At 44.3% G+C, this 27,641-nt stretch overlaps 1 protein-coding gene across 1 annotated transcript; it reads left to right on the top strand.

Moving 5' to 3' along the window:
- Nucleotides 1-495: 495 nt before the first annotated feature.
- Psmd12 (proteasome 26S subunit, non-ATPase 12) lies at nt 496-27,641 on the top strand. The gene is made up of 11 exons (XM_004655124.2): nt 496-696; nt 8,805-8,864; nt 8,957-9,085; nt 12,290-12,397; nt 14,437-14,541; nt 16,283-16,432; nt 16,521-16,655; nt 18,261-18,373; nt 21,859-22,033; nt 24,262-24,339; nt 27,080-27,641. The coding sequence occupies exons 1-11, from the start codon at nt 589-591 to the stop codon at nt 27,287-27,289; spliced, it is 1,371 nt and encodes a 456-aa protein (XP_004655181.1). The 5' UTR covers nt 496-588; the 3' UTR covers nt 27,290-27,641.

The raw sequence follows: 27,641 nt of genomic DNA, 5'->3' as shown, positions 1-27,641 counted from the left end.
AGGGTGACCTCGAACTCATGGCGATCCTCCTACCTCTGCCTCCCAAGTGCTGGGATTAAAGGCGTGCGCCACCACGCTCGGCTTGGTAAATTTTATATTACTTTTATTTATTTATTATTTGAGAGAGACAGAGAGTGAGACCCTACCTCGAAATAAACAAACAAAAAAATCGCCTCCAGCACTATTAACATATTTTGCTTGTATTTATGACAGTAAGGTATTTAAGATATATGTTTACTTTGTTCCAAAAAATAAGATAAGATTTAAATCGCTTTTCGAAGCAGGAGATGTAAGAATATAACGGGATGTACTATGACACTTCCCTCAACCACTAATTTCAGGTAAATCTGACGTAAGCAAAGAGCAGAGCGGCAAGCCCCGCCCCCGCCGCGGTGCCCCGCCCCCGCCCCGCCCCCAGGGCTGTCCGCGGCAGTGCCTGACTTGCGGCCGGTGCTAGGGGTCCTTCGCGGGGTCCTCGGCGCGGGCTCCCGACGCACTGCCTGAGTGAGTACGCGGGCGGCTTCCGGTGTGGGTGACGAGCTGGTGGCCGAAGTCGGGGGACAGCAGTGGACTCTCAGATTAGCGACCATGGCAGACGGCGGCTCGGAGCGGGCTGATGGGCGCATCGTGAAGATGGAGGTGGACTACAGCGCCACGGTGGACCAGCGCCTGCCTGAATGCGAGAAGCTGGCTAAGGTGAGGGGAGGCCGGCTGGCTCTTGGCGGGCGCCAGGGGCTGAGTCACGCCGTGCAGCCCGCTTAGGCCTCTGGGGGCCTGCGGGCTGGAGCGCGCGGCCCCGAGGCCTGTCCGGCCGGGGTCGAGGCTGCCTGAGCGGGAGACCCCAGCTCTATCCGCCTGGGAGTCCCCGCAGCCGGAGTGTGCCAGTCCCTCCAGCTTCCCAAACCCTCCCCCAAGATGGATGGTCATGGCTCTTCCGGAGAAGTTGGGGTCCCGTTTTCGTTTCTGCCTTGTCTTGGGGTCACTAAGTAAACGTGTAGTGTAGTGATTCCTCGGGGTGCAAGAATGGCACTTCATCATTCGGGCCAGATCGGAAAGTTTGGCTCCAACGTTGATGTCACCCAATTTGGTTCTAATGTTGCTGTTGCGTTAACGTCCATGGATCATTGGGATGTGCCTGGTCTTCGGCCGGGAAATGGGGCGGGGAAATGATTGTGCCGAGATAATTAACCGGGGACCCATGTTCTTGAAGGAGAACGGGTTTTTAACGAATTAGTCTTAAGTCATGCATGGTGATGAGCCACTCAAGGGGAAAGTGATGCTGCTGTTCTGGCGACAGTCTGAAGCTCGTATTGGGCCTGAGTGAGAAGACATAAGATGGGCAGAGAACAGTCATTCCAAGAGAGGGCAATACGGGAAGAAAGAAGCAGGCACAGACTTGTACAATAGTCTAATAGGGTAGGATAATGAACAGTGGCCCACCACCTTGTCTTTCATTGATTGGCACGTGATGTTTGTTTTGCGATGCTGGAAATCCAACTCAGTGCCATGTATGTGCTAGGCAGATGCGCTCCCATGGAGCTATAATTCCCCCACCCCGCGCCCCTCGACCGTGGAATGCAGAGATGACATGGCCTAAACATTTTGGCACCCGGTGATTTCTGTTGCATAAAGAAGCCACGACTGAAAGTAATTTTCCCAACAAGATTATAGTTAGTAATAGCCTGAATGAGGGATTCAAAACTAAGTTTGCCTTATTAGGATATGGGTTGTTGGTAAGGATTACACCCAGACCTCGCTAAATTCCTTGATCAGATCAGCTACATAAATGTGTTAAAGACTCACCTAGGATGCATTTGCTGCAGGAGTTGTTTCTGTATAAAGGCATCACAGAGTAGTAAGTTTATAGGCAAAAGGTGTATTGAGCAGTGTGTCCTTATGAGCCTTTTCAGGGCTTGAGAGATGGCTCAGAGGTTAAGGCACTTGTCTTCAAAGCCTAAGGACCCGAGTTTGATTCCCCAGTACCTACATAAAGCCATATGTACAAGGTGAAGCATGCATCTGGAGTTGGTTTGCAGTGGCTAGAGGTCCTGGTGCATCCATTCTCTTTCTCTGTCTCTCAAGTAAATGCTTTTCTTTTCTCAGAAAACAAATTAATGGAGCTTTGCAAAAATAGGGATGGACAAGGATGGTAACATTGATACGCCTGAACTTCTTAGGTTCAGTTTGCATTCTGAGGGGGAATGGTAGATTCACCTCAGCTTTAGAGCAGATAATGGTAAAAGAACATCATTGATTCTGCAATGGTGGGAAGACTCACATACCTACCATGTCAGGCCAGACAATAGCCGGCCTTTATTGAGTTCTTTCTACAATGCTGGGTGGTCTTCTGGGTGCTTATATGAATGGAAGTTACTCAGTCCTCAGCCCTGTGATAGTTATTACTATCCTTGCATGCAAGGCAGCTGAGGTTAGAAATAGTTGAGTGACATGGCTCAAAATCATAGCCAGGATGCAAATCCAAGCAGTCTGGCTCTAGAGCTTGTAATCTCACCCAGCATGCCCTGTAATGTGGATCTGAGCTTCTGAGCATCTGCCTAGGGAAAGGAGCAATGCCAGTTAAATCTTTGCCAGTTGGGGACGAAGATGGATTCTGGTGAATGCTGTTAATTTAAAGGAGGAAACAAGGGGCTGGAAAGATGGTTTAGTGGTTGGGGTGTTTGCCTGCAAAGTCAAAGGACCCAGGTTCAATTCCTGAGGACCCACATAAGCGAAATGCGCAAGGTAGTACATGTGTCTGGAGTTCATGTGCAGCTGGAGGCCCTGGTCCGCCCATATTCATTCATTCTCTCTCTCTGTCTCTCAAATAATTTTTTTAAAATTTATTTATTTATTTATTTATTTGAGAGCAACAGACACAGAGAGAAAGACAGATAGAGGGAGAGAGAGAGAATGGGTGCGCCAGGGCTTCCAGCTACTGCAAACGAACTCCAGACGCGTGTGCCCCCTTGTGCATCTGGCTAACGTGAGACCTGGGGAACCAAGCCTTGAACCGGGGTCCTTAGGCTTCACAGGCAAGCGCTTAACCGCTAAGCCATCTCTCCAGCCCTCAAATAAATTTTTTAAAAGGAGGAGACAAGATTGTGGATTAAAAAATTTTTTTGTTTATTTTTATTTATTTATTTGAAAGGGACAGACACAGAGAGAAAGAGGCAGATAGAGAGAGGGAGAGAAAATGGGTGTGCCAGGGCCTCCAGCCACTGCAAATGAACTCCAGACATGTGCCATCCCTTGTACATCTGGCTAACGTGGGTCCTGGGGAATCAAGCCTTGAACCAGGGTCCTTAGGTTTCACAGGCAAGCGCTTAACCGCTAAGCCATCTCTCCAGCCCAAAATTGTAGATTTTTATGTGAAATATCTTAATATTTTAGAAACTGGATACTAATCTGTCTTAAAATGCTATTCAGAGGGTGGAGAAATGGCTCAGTGGTTAAAAGTGCTTGCCTGGTGCGGTGGAGCATTCCTTTAATCCCAGCAGAGGTAGGAGGATCTCTGGGCCACCCTGAAACTACATAGTGAATTCCAGGTCAGCCTGCACTAGAGTGAGACCCTACCTCAAAAAAAAAAAAAAAAAGAGCTTGCTTGCAAAGTCTGACAGTTTGGGTTTGATTCCCCAGTACCCATGTAAAGCCTGATGTACAAAGTGGTGCATGCACCTGGAGTTTGCTCACAGTGACAAAAGTCCCTAGTATGCCTGTGCTTTTTGATGCTTTCTTTCAAAATAAAAATATTTTTAAAAAGTCAGGTGTGGTGGTACACACCTTTAATCCCAGCATATGGGAGACTGAAGTAGGATTGCCATGAGCTCAAGACTACCGTGAGACTGCATAGTGAATTCCAGGTCAGTCTGGGCTAGAGTGAGACCTTACCTTGAAAAACCAATAAATAAATAAAATAAAAATACTATTTGGGGGCTGGAGAGATGGCTTAGTGGTTAAGTGTTTGCCTGTGAAGCCTAAGGACCCTGGTTCAAGGCTCGGTTCCCCAGGTCCCACGTTAGCTGGATGCACAAGGGGGCGCACGCGTCTGGAATTCGTTTGCAGAGGCTGGAAGCCCTGGCGCGCCCATTCTCTCTCTCTCCCTCTATCTGTCTTTCTCCCTGTGTCTGTCACTCTCAAATAAAATAAATAAATAAAATGAAATAAAAATAAAAAAAATACTATTTGGGCCAACATGAATAGATCAAACAAAACATACCTGAGGGCTAAAGTCACCTCCTGAACTTCCACACTGGAATTAGTAAAATAATAGTGTCCATAAAGTGGAAACCAGCTTTGCCTTAGAAGACTGGGGAGATGAATCCATGGATAAAGCACTTGCTACACCTGAGTTCCCATCCCCAGGCTCTGCATAAAAGCCAAAGGCTGTGGTGGCTTCTGTAATCCCAGTGCACCTGTAGGCAGAAGGGAAGTGGAGACAGAATTGCTCAGAAGCCTGGGCCAGCCAGCCTGGTGAAAGAGACCCTGCATCAAAGTGGAAGGTGAGGGCAAACCTGAAAGTTGCAGATTCTGGCTTGAGCATGTGCAGTAAATAAATAGCTTAGCCGGGCGTGGTGGCACACGCCTTTAATCCCAGCATTTGGGAGGCAGAGGTAGGAGGATCTCTGTTAGTTTGAGGCCACCCTGAGAATACATAGTGAATTCCAGGTCAGCCTGAGCTAGAGCAAGACCCTGCCTCAAAAAACCCAAATAAATAAATAAATAAATAAGTAAATAGCTTAGAAAGTACAACAAATCTGGTATGGTGGCTCAAGTCTGTAACCCTATAATTTGGGAGGCTGAGGCCAGCCTGCACAGCATAGTGAGACCCTGTGAAAAATAAAGGAAAAGGTGGGCTGGAGAGATGGCTTGGCAGTTAAGGCACTTACCTGCAAAGCCAAAGGACCCAGGTCCCATTCCCCACGTAAGCCAGACGCACAAGGTGGAGCATGCAGTTTGTTTCTGCCTCTGTAAACGAATGCCAGATGCATGCACCACTTTGTGCATCCAGTTTATGTGAGCACTGGAGAATTGAATCTGGGTCCTTTGGCTTCGCAAGCAAATGCCTTAATCTCTAAGGCATTTCTCCAGCCCCCCTTCTTTACATTTTGATTAAAAAAAAGAAAGGGCCGGGCGTGGTGGCGCATGCCTCTGATCCCAGCACTCTGGAGGCAGAGGTAGGAGGATCACTGTGAGGTCGAGGCCACCCTGAGATTACAGAGTGAATTCCAGGTCAGCCTGAGCTAGAGTGAGACCCTACCTTGAAAAAACAACAACAAAAAGCAAAACAACAAAAGAAAGGAAGGAGGGAGAAGAGTGGGAGCTGTTGTCCAGGAAAAGAAGCCTTCAGGGCTGCAGGTGCAGTTGTCTCCCGTGTGGGGCGGCTGTGCGTCTCCCGGAGAGGAGAGCAGAAGCTCAGGAAGCGCACGCTGGTGGTTTCCTCCCAAGGGTGCCCAGTGGTAGACTGAGATGTAGACCAAGCAGTCTAGTCTACAGACGAGCCCTTTCCTTCTAATGCTTCTGAGGACAATAAACGTGACTCTAGGTTTTGATGGCAGCTTTCTTCACCTTGTATTGAGGAGTTGAAAATTAATCTGCAAAAGACCTTTCCTGAACTACAGAGAGGGCCTTTTTTTAAAAAAATATTTTTATTTTTATTTATTTATTTGAGAGAGGGAGAGAGAGAATGGACATGCCAGGGCTTCCCGCCATCTTGTACATCTGGCTTACATGGATCCTGGGAAATCGAGCCGAGATCCTTTGGCTTTGCAGGCAAGCACTTTTAACTGCTAGGCCATCTCCCCAGCCCAAGAGAGAGTCTTTAATAGTTGTGGGATTTTCCTTTTGATTGTGGTATACTTGGCACATGGATATGTGGGCACTACTTAGTTTCTCTTTGGTGTTTGTTTTTCACGGTAGGGTCTCACTCTAGCCCAGGTTGATGTGGAATTGACTGGGTAGTCTCAGGGTGGCCTCGAGCTCACAGCAGTCCTCCTACTTCAGCCTCCCTAGTGCTGGGATTAAAGATGTGTGCTAACACATCCATCACTACTTACGTTCTTTAAAAAAAAAAAAAAAAAAAAACTTATTTGCAGAGAGAAAAGGCACTTACGTGGTGCACCAGGGCCTCCAGCCACTGCACATGAAGTCCCAGGTGCATTCACCACTTTGTGCATCTGGTTTTACATGGGTACTGGGGAATTAAACATGGGTCGTTAGGCTTTGCAGGCAAGCACCTTAACCACTGAGCCATCTCTCCAGCCCGCTACTTACATTCTTAAATTCTGTATCTTTTATATCTCCTCTTAATGCTTGTCATTTCTTTCAGTCACCCACAGTGGTTTCCTGAGCTGATAGTAAGGAGGCTGCAGAGTATGAACCATATTATTGTTAGCAACTTGAACAAAAGGCCCTTTGAGAAATGGGTCACTTAAAGGCATTGGATCAGCTGTAATATTCAGCTCTTTGTGCTAACCTGGTATTAGCCTGCTTGCTTGTTTAGCAAATCATTAACAGATCGGATCCACTGAGAGTTCATGCAGGCACAAAGAACCTACAGATAGTCAGCATGTGTTGATGATGTTTAATAAACTCTAGTCACCCCCTTACAAGGATTATGTTAATGAGGACAGTGAGTTCTAGAAGTCTAACACCTTGGCTTTGGGTGTCTGTTACTCTCTTGTTCCCTTTGAGTTGAAAAGTGGCAGTGGGAATTCGGAACCGAGATGCTTCCTCACGGGGGGGGGGGGGGGGAGGGGGGGGAGATGATTGGGTTTAATGGAGTTGATGATAGAGACCCTCAAGTAGCATTAGAATGACAGCCACGTGATTTATCACTTGCTTCCTACTGTAGCAGAATCAAGAATTGCAAGCCACTCACTTGGGAGGCAGAGGTAGGAGGATCACTGTGAGCTCGGGGCCACCCTGAAACTACAGAATGAATTTCAGATCAGCCTGGACTAGAGTGAGACCCTACCTCGAAAAACCAAAAAAAAAAAAAAGAATTATAAGCCATTAGTATCTGAATGGTTGGGGTCAACATCTGTCTGTCCAACACATGTGATGTTGATATCAGGGAAGCTACAATTAAACAAAAGTTCAGGGGTCCCTAGCACTGGTGTAAAGCCAGACACACAAAGTGGTGCATACATCTAGTGCATTTGCATCAAAAGACCCAATTGCACCCATATACACACTCATGCAAGTGACTTTATTAAATCAATAAATAATAAATAAATAGAGCTGAGCATGGTGGCGCACACCTTTAATCCCAGCACTCGGCAGGCTGACGTAGGAGGATGGCTGTGAGTTCAAGGTCAGCCTGAGACTACATAGTGAATTCCAGTTCAGCCTGGGCTAAAGAGTAAATAAATAAATAAGGGTCCAGCCCTAAAGGAAGACCATTTGGAAAGTAGGAAAAATACAGGAATAACTATAATATAGAGTATGAAAAGATACCTACAAACTGGGCTGGTGATTCACACCTGTAATCCCAGTACTCAGGAGGCTGAGTCACTACTCCCCCCCCCCATTTGTTAGGAAATGAGGCAGGGGTACCAAGGATCAAATCCAGGGCCCTGTGCATGCTTTGCAAGCAAAAAGTCATTTTTTAAAACAAAACTCATCGTTTCTCATTCATATTAGAGCTGTATACAGGCTAGTAATTGGGAATTGTTTGGTTTGTAATGCTGAAAGTTGAATCCAGGTCCATGGGCATGCTAACTTTGAGCTGCCATCCTCTAGCTCCATTAAGTTTCCTGGGTTATCCTTGAACTTGACAAACCTCCTGGCAATCCTTAGGCCTGCCCCTCCCCATGTATTTAGGTTAGACCAGTTTCTGCCTAAGCACAGCATGTGGCTATTCTTAGGTGGTCTCTGATTTGGAATTCACTGTAATCTCAGGGTGGCGTCATACACCTGCCTCCCAAATGCTGTGATTAAAGGCATCTGCCACTATGCCTGGCCTGTCTTTTATTAAATATTTTATATTTATTTACGAGAGAGCTAGAATGGGCACACCAGGGCCTCTAGCCACTACAAAGGATCTCCAGATGCATGCACCACCTTATGCATCTGGCTTATGTGGATCTTGAGGAATTAAAACTGGGTCCCTTAGGCTTCACAGGCAAGTGCCTTAACTGCTAAGCCATCTCTTCAGCCCTCAGGTGGTCTTTAAAGCTTTAATCCTCCTGGTTTCTTTATTCTTCAAAGTCACACTGCCAGTTAAGGTTCTGTACAGAGCAAGATAAACAGGTATTACCAGTCTGAGTTGATAAGGTACACTCCAAACAAAGACTTGGTGTTCTTCTCAGTGAGGCATCTCTGCTGTCTCAGGTTCTTTTTTTTTTTTTTTTTTTTTTTTTTTTTTTGAGAACCTTCTTTTTCTTAGAGAGAAAGAGAGAGTGTCTTGCCATTGCAGTGGGGGTGCACATGAGACTGTGTCTCAAAAAAATAAAAATAAAAGCTTGTTGACTGGGGACTGGGCTGGGACTATAGCTCCATGTAGAGCACCTGTATGTATGTTCAAGGCCCTGGTTCTGTCCCAAGAGAGACAGAGCAGAGACAGGCATAAAGTGAAAAGAAAGCAAAGCTTGTGGGTCCCAAGCAGGGAACCATTGTCTTAGGAATGAATGCATGGAGGACTATAAGCACCATCATGAAATGAAAATGGTAGTGTTCGTGGGTACTGTTTTTCCTCTATAATGGACCATTGATTTTTCTCTTTTCCTCTGAGAAACATCTCAGTTCAGGTATTTGGTTTGGGTTAGTAATGGCTTTTCATTATTCATTTTTATATTTTGTTTTAGGAAGGAAGACTTCAAGAAGTCATTGAAACTCTTCTCTCTTTAGAAAAACAGACCCGCACTGTGAGTAGATTATTGTGAAAAGTTCAGTTACCATTAATTTCATTTGCCATTGTTTCATTGACTTTTAACATGTCTTGTTTTCATCTTTGCAGGCCTCAGATATGGTGTCTACCTCCCGCATCTTGGTTGCAGTAGTGAAGATGTGCTATGAGGCTAAAGAATGGGATTTACTTAATGAAAATATTATGCTTTTGTCAAAAAGGCGAAGTCAATTAAAACAAGTAAGTTTGTGATTGCTAAAAAGAAACAATGTGGCCGGGCATGGTGGTGCACGTCTTTAATCCCAGCACTCAGGAAGCAGAGGTAGGAGGATCGCTGTGAGTTCGAGGTCACTCTGAGACTACAGAGTGAATTCCAGGTCAGCCTGGGCTAAAGTGAGACCCTACCTCAAAAAACCAAAAAAGAAAAAAACAAAAACCAGTGTATCTGCATTGAAATAAGGACTTGGGCCTGGGGAAATGGCTCGTTGGATAAGAGTTTACCATGCAAGTGAGAGGGCCTGAAACCATCTGAATATAAACCACCGCATTACAAGGTGGGTGTGCCCCCCATCCTTATAACCCCAGTGAGGGAGACAGATGCCAGAGACTCCCTTGGGCTCACCGGTCAGCCATTCTGACTGAAAGTGGTACCTGCAGGCTCAGAGAGACACTCGTCTTGAGGAAAACCCGGGGGAGCAGTAGACGAGGACGCTGATGCCCCAGCCTGCTCACCCTGCTCACACAGACCCATGTCCCACCCCACGCCCAAAGAGAAGGACTCCTAGGAAACTCTTCTCATCTGAAAGCTTGTTAAATAAGCGTCCCAACATTCTAGAGCTTGTACGAAATTCTACTTTAGTTACTTTAATGACATGGTCATCTCATTTCTGTTTTTGTTCCCATGTATGTTTAAAGAATCATATGAGTGAGCAAGGCAGCTTTGTTCTGTTTCCCTACTGCTTTTTATCCTCATTTTCTTTTTAAAATTGTATTTAAGCCAGGCATGGTGATGCACGCCTTTAATCCCAGCACTTGGGAGGCAGAGGTAGGATCACTGTGAGTTCGAGGCCACCCTGAGACTACATAGTGAATTTCAGGTCAGCCTGAGCTAGGGTGAGACCCTACCTCAAAAAAAAAAGGGGGGGGCAGGGTGTGGGGGCACCCACAGGAGGATTGCCATGAGATCAAGGCCACCCTGAAACTGCAGAGTAAATTCCAGGTCAGCCTGGGCTAGGATGAGAACCTACCTTGAAAAACCAAAAGAAAAGAAATTATTGAAAGGAAAAGGCAGATAGAGAGACAGAATGAGCATGCTAGGGCCTCTGGCCACAGCAAACAAATTCCAGAAGCATGCACCACCTTGTACATTTTGTTTATGTGGATACTGGGGTCCTTAAGCTTCACATGCAAGTGCCTTAACTCCTAAGCCATCTCCAGCACTTTTACCCACATTTTTATCATTTTTATTTTTATTTGGGAAAGAGAGAAAGAGAAAATGGGCATGCCAGGCCACTAGCCACTGCACAGAAACTCCAGACACATGTGCCACCTTGTGCATCTGGCTTACGTGGGATCTGGAGAGTTGAACCTGGGTCCTTGGGCTTTGCAGGCAAGCGCCTTAGCCATTAAGCCATCTCTCCAGCCCCTCATTTTTCTTTTTTTTATCATTTAAAGTGGTTGTACTACAATCCCTCAGTTTGATAAACTGATAAAATTATCTCTTTTGTTAATCACTTAATCTTTAACTGATTTGAGGCCATTTCTAGATTATTTTCACTCCTCATTTTGTTTAAAGATCATTTAAGTTGACTCTGGTGTGGTGATGTGATGCAGGCCTGTGTTGCCAGCTCTCCAGAAACGGGAGCAGGAGGATCTCCAGTTTGCGGGCAGCCTGGGTGGCATAGCAAGACCTTATCTCAAAAACCAAAAAATAGGCGTTGGGATTGGGGACTGGTGCTTGCCCAGCACAGAAGGCCACGTGTTTGATTCCCCAGCACCAAAAAAGAAAAGAAAAAGCGGATGATAAGTGTTTTTGCAGAATTTTGTACAGCTGGGTTTTATGTGTGTGTTTTATTTGGCTTGTCTGTATATGCCGTGTCTGTATGCATGCTCCTATATGTCTTCACGTGTGTGTGCATAGTACCTGATAAACGACACAGAAATAGTAAGAGGGCTAAGCAGTGTGGCGGGGGAGAGGTGGGCTGGTCGTATGTATTAGGAAGGGCTCCTGAGGGACTAGGAGTGGAGTCGACTCTCCGCAGTCACTCTTCCCCATAGCTGTGTCACTGTAGCACTTAAGAGCGCTTTGAACTCAAGACGTCTCTGTCCTGTTTATTTATTTAGAGAGGGAGGGAGCATGTGTGCCCCTGGGCCTTTTGCTACTACCAGTGAACTCCAGTCGCATGCACTGACTTTCCAGTGGCACATGCTAACTGAGGTGAGTAGGGTGTCTCTCACTCCTCCTCACCAGAGGCCAAATCTCTTTTACTTGCCACCTCTCCCACATGCCTTCCGTCACAGCATTGGCGGTCATGGCCTCTAGCCGCTGTGGAGCTCTGCTTTTGCCTTCCCTTTGATGCCCTTCAGCGGGCTCCACCTCTTCCATGCCCTTCTGCTTGGCTGCTTGTTGATGGAGGTTCAGTACTTTATGGCTAGCAGCAGCGGTTCTGTTGTTAGCTATTTGGGTTTGTTTTTTGTTTTTTCTAGGTAGGGTGTCATTCTAGCCTAGGCTGAATTCACTGTGGAGTCTCAGGGTGCCTTCGAACTCATGGTAATCCTCCTACCTCTGCCTCCTGAGTGCTGGGATTAAAGGGGTGTGCCACCACACCTGGCTGGCTATTTGCTTTTGTGAGAGGATCTTTTGTATCCTAGCTGCCACAAAGTCATAGTTGAGGACCTTGAACTTCTAATTCTCCTACCTCTGCCTCCCAAGTGCTGGGGTTGCACCCATGTGCTAGTTTATGTGGTGCTGGGGGTCAAATCCAGGGGGCTTTGTGCATGGTAGGCAAATAGTCTGCCAACTGAACTGTACCCTAGCTCTACTACCAAGTAGGATTCTGTGTGCTTTAATGTTCTACTACAATTATTTCATCTAGACTTAATTAAAAAGACAAAATTAGGGCTGGAGAAATAGCTTAGTGTTTAAGGTACTTGTTTGCAAAGCCAAAGGACCCAGGTTCAATTCCCCAGGACCCATGTAAAGCAGATGCACAAGGGGCCGCACCCATCTGGAGTTCATTTGCAGCGGCTGGAGGCCCTAGCGTGCCCATTCTCTCCCTCCCCACCCCCACCTATTTTTCTATCTCAAATAAAGAAAGAAAAATAAAATATTTTTTAAAAAGACAAAATTAGATCATAGTCCTATTATTTCACTTATGCATGGTTTATAATATTTTTTCATACAAGAGGAATGATTTTCATTTATGAATTTCACTTATGAAATAGGCTGTTGCAAAAATGGTTCAGCAGTGCTGCACTTACGTTGACGAGATCACAGACCTCCCAATCAAACTCCGATTAATTGATACTCTACGAATGGTTACAGAAGGAAAGGTGAGTTTTTCTTTCTTTGTTTCTTTAATACTTTATAGCTGGGTGTGGTGGCGCATGCCTTTAATCCCAGCATTTGGGTGGGAGGCAGAGGTAGGTGGATTGCTGTGAGTTAGATGCCACCCTAAGAATACAAAGTGAGTTCCAGGACAGCCTGGGCTACAGTGAGACTCTACCTCAAAACACCAAAAAAAAAAAAAAAAAAAAAACCTTTATGCCAGGATGGCAGTGTACCCCTTTAATCCCAGCACTCAGGAGGCAGAGGTAGGAAGATTGCCTTTGAGTTCGAGGCCACCCTGACATTACTTAGTGAATTCCCAGGTCAGCCTGTGCTAGAGTGAGACCCTACCTCAAAAAGAAAAAATAAATAATACTTTATTTGTTGGGGGGGGGCAGATAGAAAATGAGAGAATAGGGACTCAAAGGCCTGTAGCCACTGCAGACAAACTCCAGATGCATATGCCACCTTGTGCATCTTGCTTTATATGGGAATTGAACCTAGGTCCTTTGGCTTTGCAAGCAGGCACTACTAAGCCATCTCTCTAGCTCCTTTTTCTACTAGCTTTCTATAAGTAAATTAATATGCTTAGGTAGTATTGTTTTTAGCATAACCAGATTTTTCTAGGAATTAGTGATCTTATCCTAAGTCTTATGTAGCAGTTTTTGTTTGAGACAAAGTCTTGCTATGTAGCCTAGCCTGGCCTGAAACTTGTGATCTTTCTGGATCAGTGTCTAAAGTAGCTGAATTCATGGCTTTTCAAGAATGAGTAAGAATTTTACAGAGCCAGGGAGAAGAACATTTTATTTTATTTATTTACTTATTTGCAAGCAGAGAGAGATATAGAGAAAAGAGACAGAAAGTGGGTGCTTCCCAGGCTTCCAGCCATTTCAGACTCAGACACATGTGCCACCTTGTGCATCTATCTGTCTAACGTGGGCACTGGGGAATTGAACCTGGGTCCTTAGGCTTCACAGGCCAGCGCCTTAACCACTGAGCAGCCCAGAGAAGGACATTTTAGATATGAGGGAATTACATCCAAAGATACCTAAGTTAGAGCATGCAGTATATTTAGGAGACGGAGCAATCTGTTATTTCCAATGTGTACACTACCCTTGGATTCAGGTATTTTTATAAGGAACCTTGTATTTAAAGATGAATTGGACTTGTATATAACTAGGTGGTATAGCATGTTCTTAGTGTGTATGAGGCCCAAAGTTCAATTTCTAGCACCAAAAAAACAAAAACAAAAAACATGGGGCTGGAGAGATGGCTTTGCAATGAAGGAACTTGCTGGCAAAGCCAAAGGAGCAGGTTTGATTCCCCAGTACCCTCATAAAGCCAATGCACAAGGTGACACGTGCATCTGGAGTTCATGGCACACCCATTCTTTCTCTATATCCCTCATTTTCCAGGCATGGTGGTGCATGTCTTTAATCCCAGCTGAAGGAAGAGGTAGGAGGATTACCTTGAGTTGGAGGCCAGCCTGGAACTACAGAATGAATTCCAGGTTAGCTTGGGCAAGAGCGAGACCATACCTTTTAAAACAAAGCAACAAAAAACAGTAATTTTAGGCCCTACCTTGAAAGAACAGGAAACACACGAAAGAAATTATTCCTAGTCTTCATCTTTGCTTTGAGAACCTAAATTAAAATTACTGGTTTTTTTTTCTTTTTTTCTCCACAAGGTAGGGTCTCATTAAAGTCCAGATTGACCTGGAATTCACTATGCAGTCTCAGGCTGGCCACAAACTCACAGTTATTCTCCCACCTCTGCCTCAGTGCTGGGATTAAAGGCATGCACCACCATGTGCAGCTTGGAATAATGTTTTATAAATCCATTTTTTAAAATTATGACCATATGAACTATAACATGTGTCACAGCTTTATACGGAAAGGAAAAGTGCATAGTAGCATCAATATCAGCACCCTCCTACCTACTGTGAATAATAGTTCAATCTACTTTTTCTTTCTTTCTTTTTTTATAATCATGGAAAATGCTAATAAAAATTTTTAAAAAATCAATCTACTTTTTCTATTTGTAGATTTACGTTGAAATTGAGCGGGCTCGACTGACAAAAACGTTAGCAACCATAAAGGAGCAAAGTGGCGACGTGAAAGAGGCAGCTTCCATCTTACAAGAGTTGCAGGTGAGGCCACTTTAGAACCAAAGCCACAGGCTGGGTTGGTATTTTCTTGTGGAAGGAGCTCGTTTTGATGCTTCCTCACTTTGGCTAAATCAAGAGTAACAGGGTATGCGGTGAGTGTGATGTTCTTCAGGCCAGTGGAAACTGTGTGATCACAGGAACTCGCTGGAGAGAGAGGTTGGTCCGTGGATAAGGCAGTTGTGCAAGTGTGATGACCTGAGTGTGTATCCCCAGAGCCCGTGTGAAGCCACACACCACACCTGGTGTGACACTTTCTTATCAATAAAAGCTAAATGTAAGCCGGGCATGGTAGTGCATGCCCTTAATCCCAGCAGAGGTAGGAGGATCACCCTGAGTTCGAGCCTGAGACTACATAGTTAATTCCAGGTCAGCCTGGGCTACAGTGAAATCCTACCTATAAAAACTAAAAAACAAATAAACAACAACAACAAAACCCACAAATTAAAAGCTAAATGTAGCTCACACCTATAATCCTAGCACTTGGGAGGTAGAGGCAAGAAGATCTCAGATTGATTCCAATCAGGAACACATGAGATTCTCAAACAAACCAAATAGTAAAAGCTGTTGATATGAATGATGTATGAATCTTCCAGTTCAAGACAGTATGTTGTCGTCAGCTTTACATTGTTGGGATGAACCTCCAAACCAGACACTGTTTTAAGGAGAAACAGAATTCATTTGAAGCTTACGTATCCAGGGGAAATTCTATCATAGTGAAAAAGAAAACCTGCCACCGAAAGTAAGCAAAAATCAGCAGGCAAACCACAGGGAACCCAGACAGAACTTGGGCTGGAAACAGAGCCTCTCTCAGCTCCCAACAACACCTTAGGGCTGGGCCCAACATCCACCCACAGTGACACTTCCTCTAGCCAGGTGACTGGAGAACTAAGTTACAAGCTTCAATGAACTCCTGCATCTATTGGCAGATTTCCGTTCAAACTGCCACATATGTGGAGCACGTCAAGAGTCTCACAAAGCTACATACTACATCTCCTACTTCGTTTTTCTTTTTTAACTTTTTCCTTTATTTTTTTTATTTGAGAAGGGGGCGAGGGGTGGGGCCAGGGAGAGAATGGGCACACCAGGGCCTCCAGCCACTGCAAACATATACTGAACCCCTCCCCCTAGCACTTGGGAGGTAGAAGTAGGAGGATCACTGTGAGTTCAAGGCCACGCTGAGTCTACATAGTGAATTTCATGTCAGCCTGGGCTAGAGTGAGACCCTGCCTTGAAAAAAAAAAAACCAGACTCATGTGCTACCTTATGCATCTCACTTACATGGGTCCTGGGGAGTTGAACCTGGGTCCTTTGGCTTTGAACACAAGCGCCTTAACTGCTGAGTCATATCTCCAGCCCTGTGTGTGACATTCTTGAAAGAAAAGTCTGTGCTGATGTGGAAGAGACCCTTTGTCAGGCTTCAAGTGGGGAGGTTTGTGGCTGTACACGGTACAAAGAGGGAGTTCTTTGAATTGTTGTTAGTAACAGTCCAGATCTCCATTACGATGGGTAGACACAAGCCAGTGAGTGCTAAAATTTATAGAACTTTATACCAAAACTATATGATAATTGTTGAACTTACAATTTTCTGCAGGTAGCTAGCATTTATAGAATTAATAGTTTATAATAGAGTGTTAGTATTTGACACAAGTGAATATTTTAATTTCTACCTTGTTGCAACTCAAGAAAAATACTCATAAACTTAGTTGGGGAATCCCTCTGCTAGGTGGAAACCTACGGGTCAATGGAGAAGAAGGAGAGAGTGGAGTTTATTTTGGAGCAGATGAGGCTCTGCCTCGCTGTGAAGGACTACATTCGCACACAGATCATCAGCAAGAAGATCAACACCAAATTTTTCCAAGAAGAAAATACAGAGGTGAGCATGATCTCTGGATAGCTTGTTTGCTTTCAAGTGCTTGGATAACTCCATAAGCCTTCATTTACTTTTGTCCACTCTTTTTCAGACATTAAAGTTGAAATACTATAATTTAATGATTCAGCTGGACCAGCATGAGGGATCCTATCTGTCTATTTGTAAGCACTACAGAGCAATATATGATACTCCCTGTATACAGGCAGAAAGTGAAAAGTGGCAACAGGTAAGAAGATACTCTTAGAACTGACAGTGACACTTGTTTAAAAAAAACCTGGGCTTGGATGATGGTTCAGTGTTACTAAGGCTCTTGCTTGCAAGCCTGCTAGCCCGGGTTCAAATTCCCCACTACCCGTGGAAAGCCAGCCTCAGTTTGATCCCTAGCACTTAAGGCGTTGGGATGAACTTGCCATTTGTTTCCTGCTGGGTCACTGTAACCACAGTGGTTATGTGCAGGTGTGTGGTGCTGTGTTCAACAGAGAGTGGAGAAATATTGCTTAATTTGTCCAACAAAGGATGCAGATGAAACTGAGTGTTAGCTCATCATGTTGGAACACTTCTTTAATCCTAGCACTTGAGAAGCTGAGGTAGGAGGAATGTTGTGAGTTTGAGGCCAGCCTGGAACTGCAGCGTGACTTCCAGATCAGCCTGGGCTAGACTGAGATCCTACCTCGAAAAAAATTACAAACATAGCCCAGCTTGGTGGCACACTCCTGTAATCCCAGAATTGGGAGGCAAAGGTAGGATCACCATGAGTTCAAGGCCACCCTGAGACTACATAGTGAATTCCAGGTCAGCCTGGGGTACAGCAAGATCCTATCTCAAAGAACAAAAGAACCTGACCATTACTATGGAAAGTACTTTTAAAAAATCCACTTTTGATGGTGAGGAGAAGGGAGACTATGACACAGTGAATATAGTGGATGCTGGCCTTGAGCCTCTTTTTTTGTTTTACCATTGGTCTTTTCAGGTAGGGTCTCACTCTAGCTCAGGCTGACCTGGAATTCACTATGGAGTCTCAGGGTGGCCTCGAACTCACAGCGATTCTCCTACCTCTGCCTCTCTAGTGCTGGGATTAAAGGTGTGCACTACCACGCTCGGCTTTGGGCTTTGAACTCTTGACTGTCCTGGCTCTGCTTCCAAACTGCTGCTTTAACAAGCTTGCAGAGCCAGTTGTAATGGCACATGCCTATAACGCTAGCACTCAGGAGGTGGAGGCAGGAAGATTGTGAGTTTGAGGCCAACTTGAACTACATAGCAGGAGCCAGTCTCAAAAGGGCAAATGAGGTGGTACATGCCTGTAATCCTGGCATTGGAGAGGCACAGACAGAGGATCCCATGTAAATTTAAGGCCAGCCTAGCCTACATAGTCAACCTGGGCAGGCCAGTGACACAGTGGTCAGATCTTGTTTCAGAAAAAGAAAAAAAGTATGTATGTTCAACATTTATGCTGCCAACAATTTCATTAGTTTTTGTCAAAAATCAGCATTTTTAAAGCCAACTGAAGTAATAATTCAAACTAACAAATATTTACTGTAGTTGTTTTCATTTTATTTCTTTTTTGCTTTTTTGAGGCAGGGTCTTGCTCTAGCCCAGGTTGACCTGGAATTCACTATGTAGTCTCAGGGTGTCCTTGAACTCACAACAATCCCCCTGCCTCTGCCTCCCGAGTACTGGGACTAAAGGTGTGTGCCACCACACCCAGCATTTGTAAGATTTTTTGAGTATAACATTGAAAATTACAGCATGCAACCACTCCGTGATTTTTCAGTACTTGTTCAAGGTCCATTTTATGGTTCCAGTTACATATGAATTGTACCACTTTTTGTAGGCTCTGAAAAGTGTTGTTCTCTATGTTATCCTGGCTCCTTTTGACAACGAACAGTCAGATTTGGTTCACCGAATAAGTGGTGACAAGAAGTTAGAAGAAATCCCCAAATACAAGTAAGTGCTGTGGTATTGGCAGAATGTGTCCCAGTGGAAACACTGCTTTGACGGAAAACTGGTTTCTCTGACTGCATTTTGGAGTTGATTGCTGACAGATTGTAGTAGAACAGAACTCAACATAATAAGCTGGTGATGTGTTTAGTATTGCACCAAACATTAAGATAATGACATTTTTTTAAAATTCTAAATGACTTATCAAGTGGGAGTTCTGTATCAAGCCCTGTTTAGTAGCTTTTTAGTTAATGAACCAGTTTGTAAAGTTTTTTCACTTTTAGTTTGGAACTTTGTGAATTTCCAAAATACATAAAAGTGCATGTTTTATTGTGTCATGGGCTTTTAAGAGGTGTCTTTCTCATCTCTGGTTAGTGTGCTCACAGTTACTTAAGAGGGCGACAGCTTTGATAGAGAAGCAGGATGGGAAGCAAGGGAGTGTTCCCTTCAGAATTGCTCTAGGGAGGGTGCCAAATAAGTTGGCAAAAATCAATTTGTTGTGTTTGTAAATAAAAGTGTAAAAACTAGCATGGTGTGGTGGTGCACGCCTTTAATACCCACCCTCAGGAGGCAGAGGTTGGAGGATCACCGTGAGTTCAAGGCCACCCTGAGACTACATAGTGAATTTTTTTAAAAAAAAGTGTAAAAACTTAGCTGGGCGTGGTGGCACACGCCTTGAATCCCACCCTGTGACTACGTAGTGAATTCCAGGTCAGCCTGGGCCAAAGTGAGACCCTACCTCAAAAAAAAAAAAAGTATAAAAACTATTGGTTTTGTTTTTGTTTTGTTTTTTAATTTGCTGTTATCCAGACTGAGGTGCCCTTATTCAAAATGCTCGACATCAGAAGTGTTTTCCTGTTTCAGATTTTGAAGTATTTGTGTGTGTATAGGATGATGCACTGGGGACAGGACCCTAGAATAAACAAACTTTTCACATTTCACATATCCTTCATACACATAGTCTGAAGGTAGTATCATGACATACTTGAAATTTTGCACATGAAACACAAGCTTGTATACGCTGAACCATCAGGAAGCTGGTGTCACTTATCTGTCGTACTCCTGACTCTGAAGCAATCGTTTTGTTACACTTATTCATGCAGAAAGTCTGAAACTTATTTTCTGTGGATGTTTGTATGTGTGTTCATATGTGTAGGCATGTGTGTGCATGTGGGGCCAGAGGTAGATGTCTCCAACTTGGTTTTTGAGACAGAGTCTTTCATTGATCTGGAGCTCATTGATTGGCTAGACTTCATTAGCCAACAGGTCCCAGAGTCCCTCTTGTCTGCCTCCCCAGCCCTGGGCTTATAGTCAGTGCCCCATGCCCAGCTTTTTGTGGCTGTTAGGGATCTGAACTTGAGTGTTCTTGCTTGCAAGGTCAACACTTTTCCAATTGAGCCATGTTCCTGACCCCATGTTTGATTTGTTTGTGTGTTTGTTTGTTTGTTTGTTTTTCTAGGTGGGGGTCTCACTCTAGCCCAAGCTGACCTGGAATTCAGTGTGTAATCTCCGAGTGGCCTGGAACTCACAGCGATCCTCCTACCTCTGCCCCCAAGTGCTGAGATTAAAGGCATACACCACCATGCTTGGCTTAGTGTGTGTGTGTGTGTGTGTGTGTGTGTGTGTGTGTGTGTGTGTGTGTGTGTGTGTTTTAGACTCCAGACACATGCATTGCCTTGTGCATCTGGCTTACATGGCTACTGGAGAATCAAAGCAGGATCTTTAGGCTTTGCAGGCAAATGCCTTAACCACTAACCTATCTCTCCAGCCCTGATTTTTTTACATTGGACACAATAACAATCGTTTATTTAGAAGCTTAAGATGAATACAAAAGGATACAAAGATCACAAAATAATACATACTGCAACATGTGTCATCTCTTAGATGGTATAAATGAATGCACTGGGAAGGCACTCAACCAAAAATAAAACCAAGTATCAAATGCAGTGCTCACTGAGTCTACACACATTCTCATACAGATTTAAAAGGTATCAAAATGAGTTGCTGCTGGACTGGGGAGATGGCTTAGTGGTTAAGGTGCTTGGCTGCAAAGCCTAAGGACCCAGATTCAATTCCCTAGTACCCATGTAAGCCATATGCACAAGGTGATACACATATCTGGAGTTCCATTTGGTGGCTGGAGGCCCTAGTGCACCCATTCTCTCCCTCCCTCTCTCTACCTCTCTTCCTTTTTCTTTTTTAAATAAATAAAAAATTAGTTAACTGCAAAGTCAGTTATTGCCTGTGATTTTTAGCTTAAAAGATTTCAGAAACCTCTGAAATGTCAGTTTTGTTTTTGAAAGCTATAATGTCAAGGATACTCAAAGCAAGAAAAAAATCTATAATACAACAGAATCCAGGTATATATCTTACATGCTGGCCTCTTGCGGGATTGTACAAGGTTATGTCTCACCAGGCATGGTGGCGCACACCTTTAATCCTAGCACTCAGGAGGCAGAGGTGGTTGGATAGCTGTGTGTTCGAGGCCACCCTGAGATTACATACAAATTCAAGCTAGAGGAAGATCCTGCTTTAAAAACCATAAAAAATAAAAATCAATAAACCAAGTCTGTCCATACTAGTGCAGGGTCAAACTTCTGCTGGGTAAACTAGATACAGCATTTATGATACAGGATGGGCAATGCTAGAAAGAAACCAGTCAACGATGGGCACACGGTAACATATCATAGGCAGCACTTGAGGAGGTCTCAGACTGCAGACAGCACGTTGGATGTTGTAAACGCCCCTTCACGTGCTTGAAGCTCGGGGTAGAGTACGTGCAGTATGGCAGCCTCACAGGCGGAAGGTCTGGCTGGCCGTGGTGCCGCACACCGTGGTCCCTGGACTTGGGAGGGTCACTGAGAGTTCCAGGCCAGCCTGAGACGACATAGTGAATTCCAGGTCAGCCTGGCCTAGAGTGAGACTTTGCAGTGGCTAGACACCCTAGCACATCCATTCTCTCTCTCTCTGTCTCCCTTCCTCTCTCTGTCTAATAAATAAATATAAAATCTTTGTAAGAGAGAGACAGACCCTACTTTGAAAAACCAAAGAAAAAAAACGATGTCATATTTGGGCTGGAGAGATGGCTGAGTTGTTAAGGTGCTTGCCTGCAAAGCCAAAGGACCCAGGTGTGATTCCCCAGAACCCACGTAAGCCAACATGCACAAGGTGGCACATGCATCTGGAGTCCTTTTCAGTGGCTAGAGGCCCTGGTGCACCCATTCTCCCCACCCCCTCTCTCTCACCCAGCCCTCCCTCTTTCTCTCTCAAAGAAAATACTTTTTTAAAAAAAGTATAAGCCACTGGGCATGGTGGCGCACACCTTTAATCCCAGCACTCGCAAAGCAGAGGTCAGCTCACTATAAATTCAAGGCCACCCTGAGACTAAATAGTGAATTCCTGGTCAACTTGGGCTATGGTGAGACCCTACCTGTATTAAATGCTCCTTAACAATTGTAGATTTGAAATATTCAGTTTTATACAATTTACAGGGATCTCTTGAAGCTTTTTACCACAATGGAGTTAATGCGCTGGACCACACTTGTTGAGGACTATGGGATGGAGTTAAGGAAAGGTTCCCTTGAGAGTCCCGCAACGGATGTTTTCAGTTCTATAGAAGAAGGTGAAAAAAGGTGGAAAGACTTGAAGAACAGAGTTGTCGAGCATGTAAGAATCTGCCATAATAAAGATGCTTGTTTTAGCTGGACCTGGCGGCCCACGCCTGTAATCCCAGCACACTGGAGGCAGAGGTAGGAGGATTGCAGAGAGTTTTGAGGCTACCCTTGAGACTACATAGTGAATTCCAGGACAGCCTGCGAGTGAGACCCTACCTCGAAAAACAAGAGGAAAAAAATGCTTGTTTTATTTTAAAACCTTTAGTAAATTTACTTTTCTTGATTGGCAAATTTAACCATATGAGCTATTTTTGTTTTAAAACTGTCTCATAAAGCTCAGATATTCCTCCAACTCGACCCTCCTCCATCATCCCCTGGAGTATCTCATACCACCATGAACTCTGTGTTTCGTTTTGAGGCATGGTCTCACTTTTAGTCCTGGCCGGCTTGAGACTGGCTATGTAGGTCAGTCTGGCCTCAAGCTGTTAGTGGTCCTTTGCCCAGGCATGCACCGCCAAGTCCAGCAAGGAGTGCCATTGCAGCATGCCTCCGAGCAGTTGGCTTGACGGTAAGTGTAAGCATAGAGGTGCATCCAGTCCTTCCTTTGTTTTTGTTCTGAGGTGGGTTTGGGGCTTTTACTGCATTGTTGCCCACATTAATGCACAGTCTCAAGCTGTCCTCCTGCCTTATAGCTCCAGAGTAGCTGGGATTATGTGTGTATACCCATACAGCTTAATGGAGTTTTGAGTTTTAGCCTTGAAAATATTGTGTCATGGGCTGGAGAGATGGCTTAGGGGTTAAGGTGCTACACTCGCTGGTTAAGCCTAGGATCCTAGGCTCGATTCCTCAGTACCCACATAAACCAGATGCCAAAGTGGTACATGCTTCTGGAGTTCTTTTGCAGTGACTGGAGGCCCTGGTGCCCTTCTCTCTATATGTACTTTTTTGCTTGTAAATAAATATAAAAACAATCTTTTAAAAAATTATGTCATGGGCTAGAGAGATGGCTTAACAGTTAAGGTGTTTGCTTGCAAACCAAAGGACCTCAGTTTGATTCCCCAGGACACATAAGCCAGATGCACAAGGTGGCATGTGTGTCTGGAGTTCGTTTGCAGTGGCTGGAGGCCCTGGCATGCATTTTTATGTATTTCCTTGATAGAGGGAGCACTCCAAGGCCTCTTACTGCTACAAATTAAATCTAAGTGCATGTGTGACATTGTGTATTTAGTTTTATGTGAGTACTGGGGAATCGAACCCAGGGTAGCAGGCATCTTTAACCACTGAGTAATCTCCCACCCCCCCAAATATTTTAGTACAGGTATCATTTTCAGCCACTAATCAAGTTACTGCAAGCATGCTTTTTGGCTTTTTGAGACAGGATATCACTATATAGCCCTGATGGGCCTAGACTCTGTAACCAGGCTGGCCTTCTAGCCTTAAACTTGGAGTGATCTTCCTGCCTTTGCCTCCCAAGGACTGAGATTTAAGGTATAAGCCACCTTGCCTGGCTTGACTACATACATAATCAGAGGTGTATAAAATACTCAGTTCACAAGTACCTACAGAAACCAAAACCTCAGTGTTCAGTTTTATTTTTGAAGTTTAGAACCAAGTTGTTTCCAGTAGTAGGCTATAGAAAACAAAAGTTCTGGCTGGGCATGGTGGCACATGCCTTCAATTCTAGCACTTGGCAGACTTGAGGTTGGAGGATCACAGTGAGTATAAGACCAGTCTGAGCTAGAGAGACTGAAAAAAAAAATTAGAAATAAGCCAGGCATGGTAACGCATGCCTTTAATCCCAATGCTCAGGAGGCAGAGGTAGGATCACTATGAGTTTGAAGCCAGCCTGAGACTACATAGTGAATTCCAGGTCAATCTGGGCTAGAATGAGACCCTACTTTGAAAAACCAAAACCAGTGAAAGTTAAAATAAATGAAAAATAAATTTCTAGCAGGTCTTGATAAAATGTTTGCTGTCCAGGTATGAAGACCTGAGTTCAAATCTCCAGCACCCATGTCAAAAGCAGGTGTGGTGCACCTGCCTGGAATCCCAGCAGTAGGGAGACGGAGGCAGAAGGATCCCTGGCTCTGGATGGCTGCCTAGTCTAGCCCTGTGGGTGATCTAGACTCAGTGAGAAGTCATGTTTGAACAAAGGCTCTGTCCTCCTTATACACAAGCTCTGAGAGTGGTAATTGTCAGTAAATTTACCTGGATATAAAAACAAATGAAAATTCAGCCTTACTGACAACTGTTGTGTCTCCTGCCTTATTCCTCTCACAGAATATTAGAATAATGGCCAAGTACTACACTCGGATAACTGTGAAAAGGATGGCACAACTTCTGGATCTGTCCGTGGACGTAAGTCATGAACATTGTCATCTGGGTGGTTTGTGGCCATTTTGAGTATTGAGCACTTGGTCAAAATGGAGTGAGAAGCCGGGCACAGTGGCACATGCCTGTAATCCAGCACTTGAGAGGCAGAGGTAGAGAATTGCTGAGTTTGAGGCCACCCTGCCAGGTCCGCCTGGACTAGAGTAAAACCCTACCTCAAAAAACTTTAAAAAAAAATGGAGTGAGGGGAAAAATTAGTTATTTATTATTGTTGCTTATTTATTTATTTGGAGATAGCATCTTGCCATGTGACCCATGCTGACCTCAGACTTTCTGTATATACTCTGTCCGTCCTTCTGCCTCAGCCTCTAAAATGTTAGGGTTATAGGCAGGTGTCGCCATACATGGCTTTTATGCTTAATTTTTAAAAATATTTTTTAATATTTATTTTTATTTGTTAGAGAGAGAGAATGGGCACACCAGGGCCTCTAGCCACTGAAAACAAACTCCAGATGCATGCGCCACCATTGTGCATCTGGCTTATGTGGGACCTGGAGAATAGAACCTGGGTCCTTAGGCTTCACAGGCATACACCTTAACTGTTAAGCTATCTCTCCAGCCCCCAAAATATTTTTATTTATTTTTGTTTGTTTTTTTTTTTTGTTTTGGTTTTTTGAGGTAGGGCCTCGCTCTAGCCCAGGCTGACCTGGAATTCACTATGTAGTCTCAGAGTGACCTCAAATTCATGGCAGTCCTCCTACCTCTGCCTCCTGAGTGCGTGCCTTACCATACCCAGCTTTTTTTTTTTTTTTTTTTTTTTTAATTAATTTGAGATAGAGGAGAGAATAGGCACTCCAGCCATTACAAACAAGCTCCAGCTGTATGTGCCACCTTTTCCATCTGGCTTATGTGGGTACTGGGAGTTGAACCTAGGTCCTTACCCTTTACAGACAAGCTCAACTGTTCAGTCATCTTTCTAGCCCTTTATTATTAATTTTAAATTTAGGTGATTTAAAGTATCCAAAGCTGTTTTGAGTACTCCCAAATAACCTAAATAATAAGTTTGTAGTTACATTTAAATTTATGTTACAGTATATTATTTATATTATATTTAGGTTAGGTAAACATTTAACATAAATTTTACATTGATTAATTTGGTCTGATGTACATATGCAATAAATACATTCAGATTTCCACAAAAACTAACTGCATACATAAAATTTGTGAAAAACCAGGAGAGCTACCAGGCGTAGTGGCATACACCTTTAATCCCAGCACTCAGGAGGCTGAGGCAGGAGGATTGCCATGAGTTCGAGGCCACCCTGAGACTACGTACTGAGTTCCAGGTCAGCCTGAGCTAGAGACCCTACCTTGGGGAAAAAAAAAAATCAGGGGAGCAGAGGCCCAAGAATCTTGGGACACCACAAGGACACATGCATGTGTATGCGTCACACTCACCATGCTACACACACATACACAAGCAGTAGTAATAATAACAGGGGCTGGCCAGGTGTGGTGGCGCACATCTTTAATTCCAGCTCTCAGAGGCAGAGGTAGGAGGACTGCCATGAGTTCAAGGCCACCCTGAGACTACATAGTGAATTCCAGGTCAGCCTGAGGTAGAGTCACACCCTACCTTGGGGGAAAAAAAAAAAAAAAAGAATTAACAGAAGTGTTCATAATGGCATGAAAAACTATTTCTGTCACCAGAAGTGACAGTTCAGCTCAAAGTGTTAAATTGTGGCCCATCAGAGTTGAAAGACTTGATCCTTGGTTCACTGCTTGGTTATCGTGGAGGGGGACACCAGATCTCCATACAAGTAAACTGTCTTATCTGTAGCCACATATTTGCCAGGCAGAGATACATTCTTCTCACCTTTTCTGGAAACAGCTATGCCGGAAGGGGATGAGACTGGAGAGGTGACTCAGTGGTGCCCTGGGTTCAGTCCCAGCAACTCAAAGGAATAAAGGAAGGAGGACCATAGAAAAGGGAGGTGGCCAACTTAGTGTCGTGTAGCTCTGTTTCCCAGCATGCACAGGATTACGTCTAAGGGAGGCACATTCCAACTGAGCTCTGGCCCTGAAGATACTTGTGTTTGTGCAGGAGGGGTGGTGTGAGACAGAGCTAGCAGACACCTTTGATGGCCTCCAACTCCTGATCTTGCCTTCTGAGTGGTGGTGTTCTAGGCTTGTGCCACCAAGCCTGGCACGAGATTCAGATTTTGCTCATTCATTAGATTGTCATAAATACGTATGTTACATCATTTGGCCAGCAGTGCTAACTCAGTGGTGACCTTTACTAGACCAGGGAGATAGCTCCGTGAGTGAAGCCCCTACCACGCAGCAGAGGGGACTTGAATTGGGAGCCCAGAAGCCACGAAAAGCAAACACTGTGGCGCATGTTGTGATCCCAGCACACCATGGCACGATGGGAGGCGGAGGCAGAATTCCCTGGAAGTTTTGTGGCAAATCTGCTAGTGAATGAGAAGACCCTGCCTCAAGCAAGACGGATAGATGAAGGCAGACACCGAGGTCATCCTCTGACAGCCATGTGCGTGCTTAGGCACACATATGCACACACACATACAAACGACAAGTGCTTTTCTACTTTATTTTTATTTATTTGCATACAAATGTGGCTTTATGTGGGTGGGCCAGCAGGCTTTATAAGCAAGTGCCTTTAACTGCTGAGTCATCTCCTCAGCCCCAATAAATGCTTTTCTTATTGTTAGCCTGTTTTAATCCAGTTTGTTTTTCTCTCTTCTAGGATTCAGAGGCTTTTCTCTCAAATCTAGTTGTAAACAAGACCATCTTTGCTAAAGTAGACAGGTTGGCTGGAATTATAAACTTCCAGAGACCCAAGGATCCAAATAATTTATTAAATGACTGGTCTCAGAAACTGAACTCATTGATGTCTTTGGTTAACAAGACTACACACCTCATAGCCAAAGAGGAGATGATCCATAATCTACAATAAGGTCTTGATGTTTTTAGAAAAGACAAAATTGGAAGTCATTAAAAACAAAAAGACTTTCATGGTGTATATGTTTGTTTGTTTGGTTTTTTGCCTCCCTATTCTCTGCTCCTTTGTCTATAATTTTAAAATAGTGAATATGTTTGAGGCTCCCTCTGACTTCTCAGTTCCCTGGTTTCATTGTTCAATCTGTGTTTACATTTGGTGCAAAAACATACACATTCTTATTGTCCGAATACATCAAAACTTGTGTCATATTTACCTTAGTATGTTTTCCTATCATTTGAAAACTTTAGTATTTTTCACTCAACTAGCAACCATATAACAAGAATAAATGCAATGTATGTGCAGTTTC

This window comes from Jaculus jaculus, chromosome 9 (assembly GCF_020740685.1).
Source record: "Jaculus jaculus isolate mJacJac1 chromosome 9, mJacJac1.mat.Y.cur, whole genome shotgun sequence".
Lineage (NCBI taxonomy): Eukaryota > Metazoa > Chordata > Mammalia > Rodentia > Dipodidae > Jaculus > Jaculus jaculus.
The sequence above is the reverse complement of the archived record's forward strand: the minus strand, read 5'-3'. Positions and strand labels throughout refer to the sequence as shown.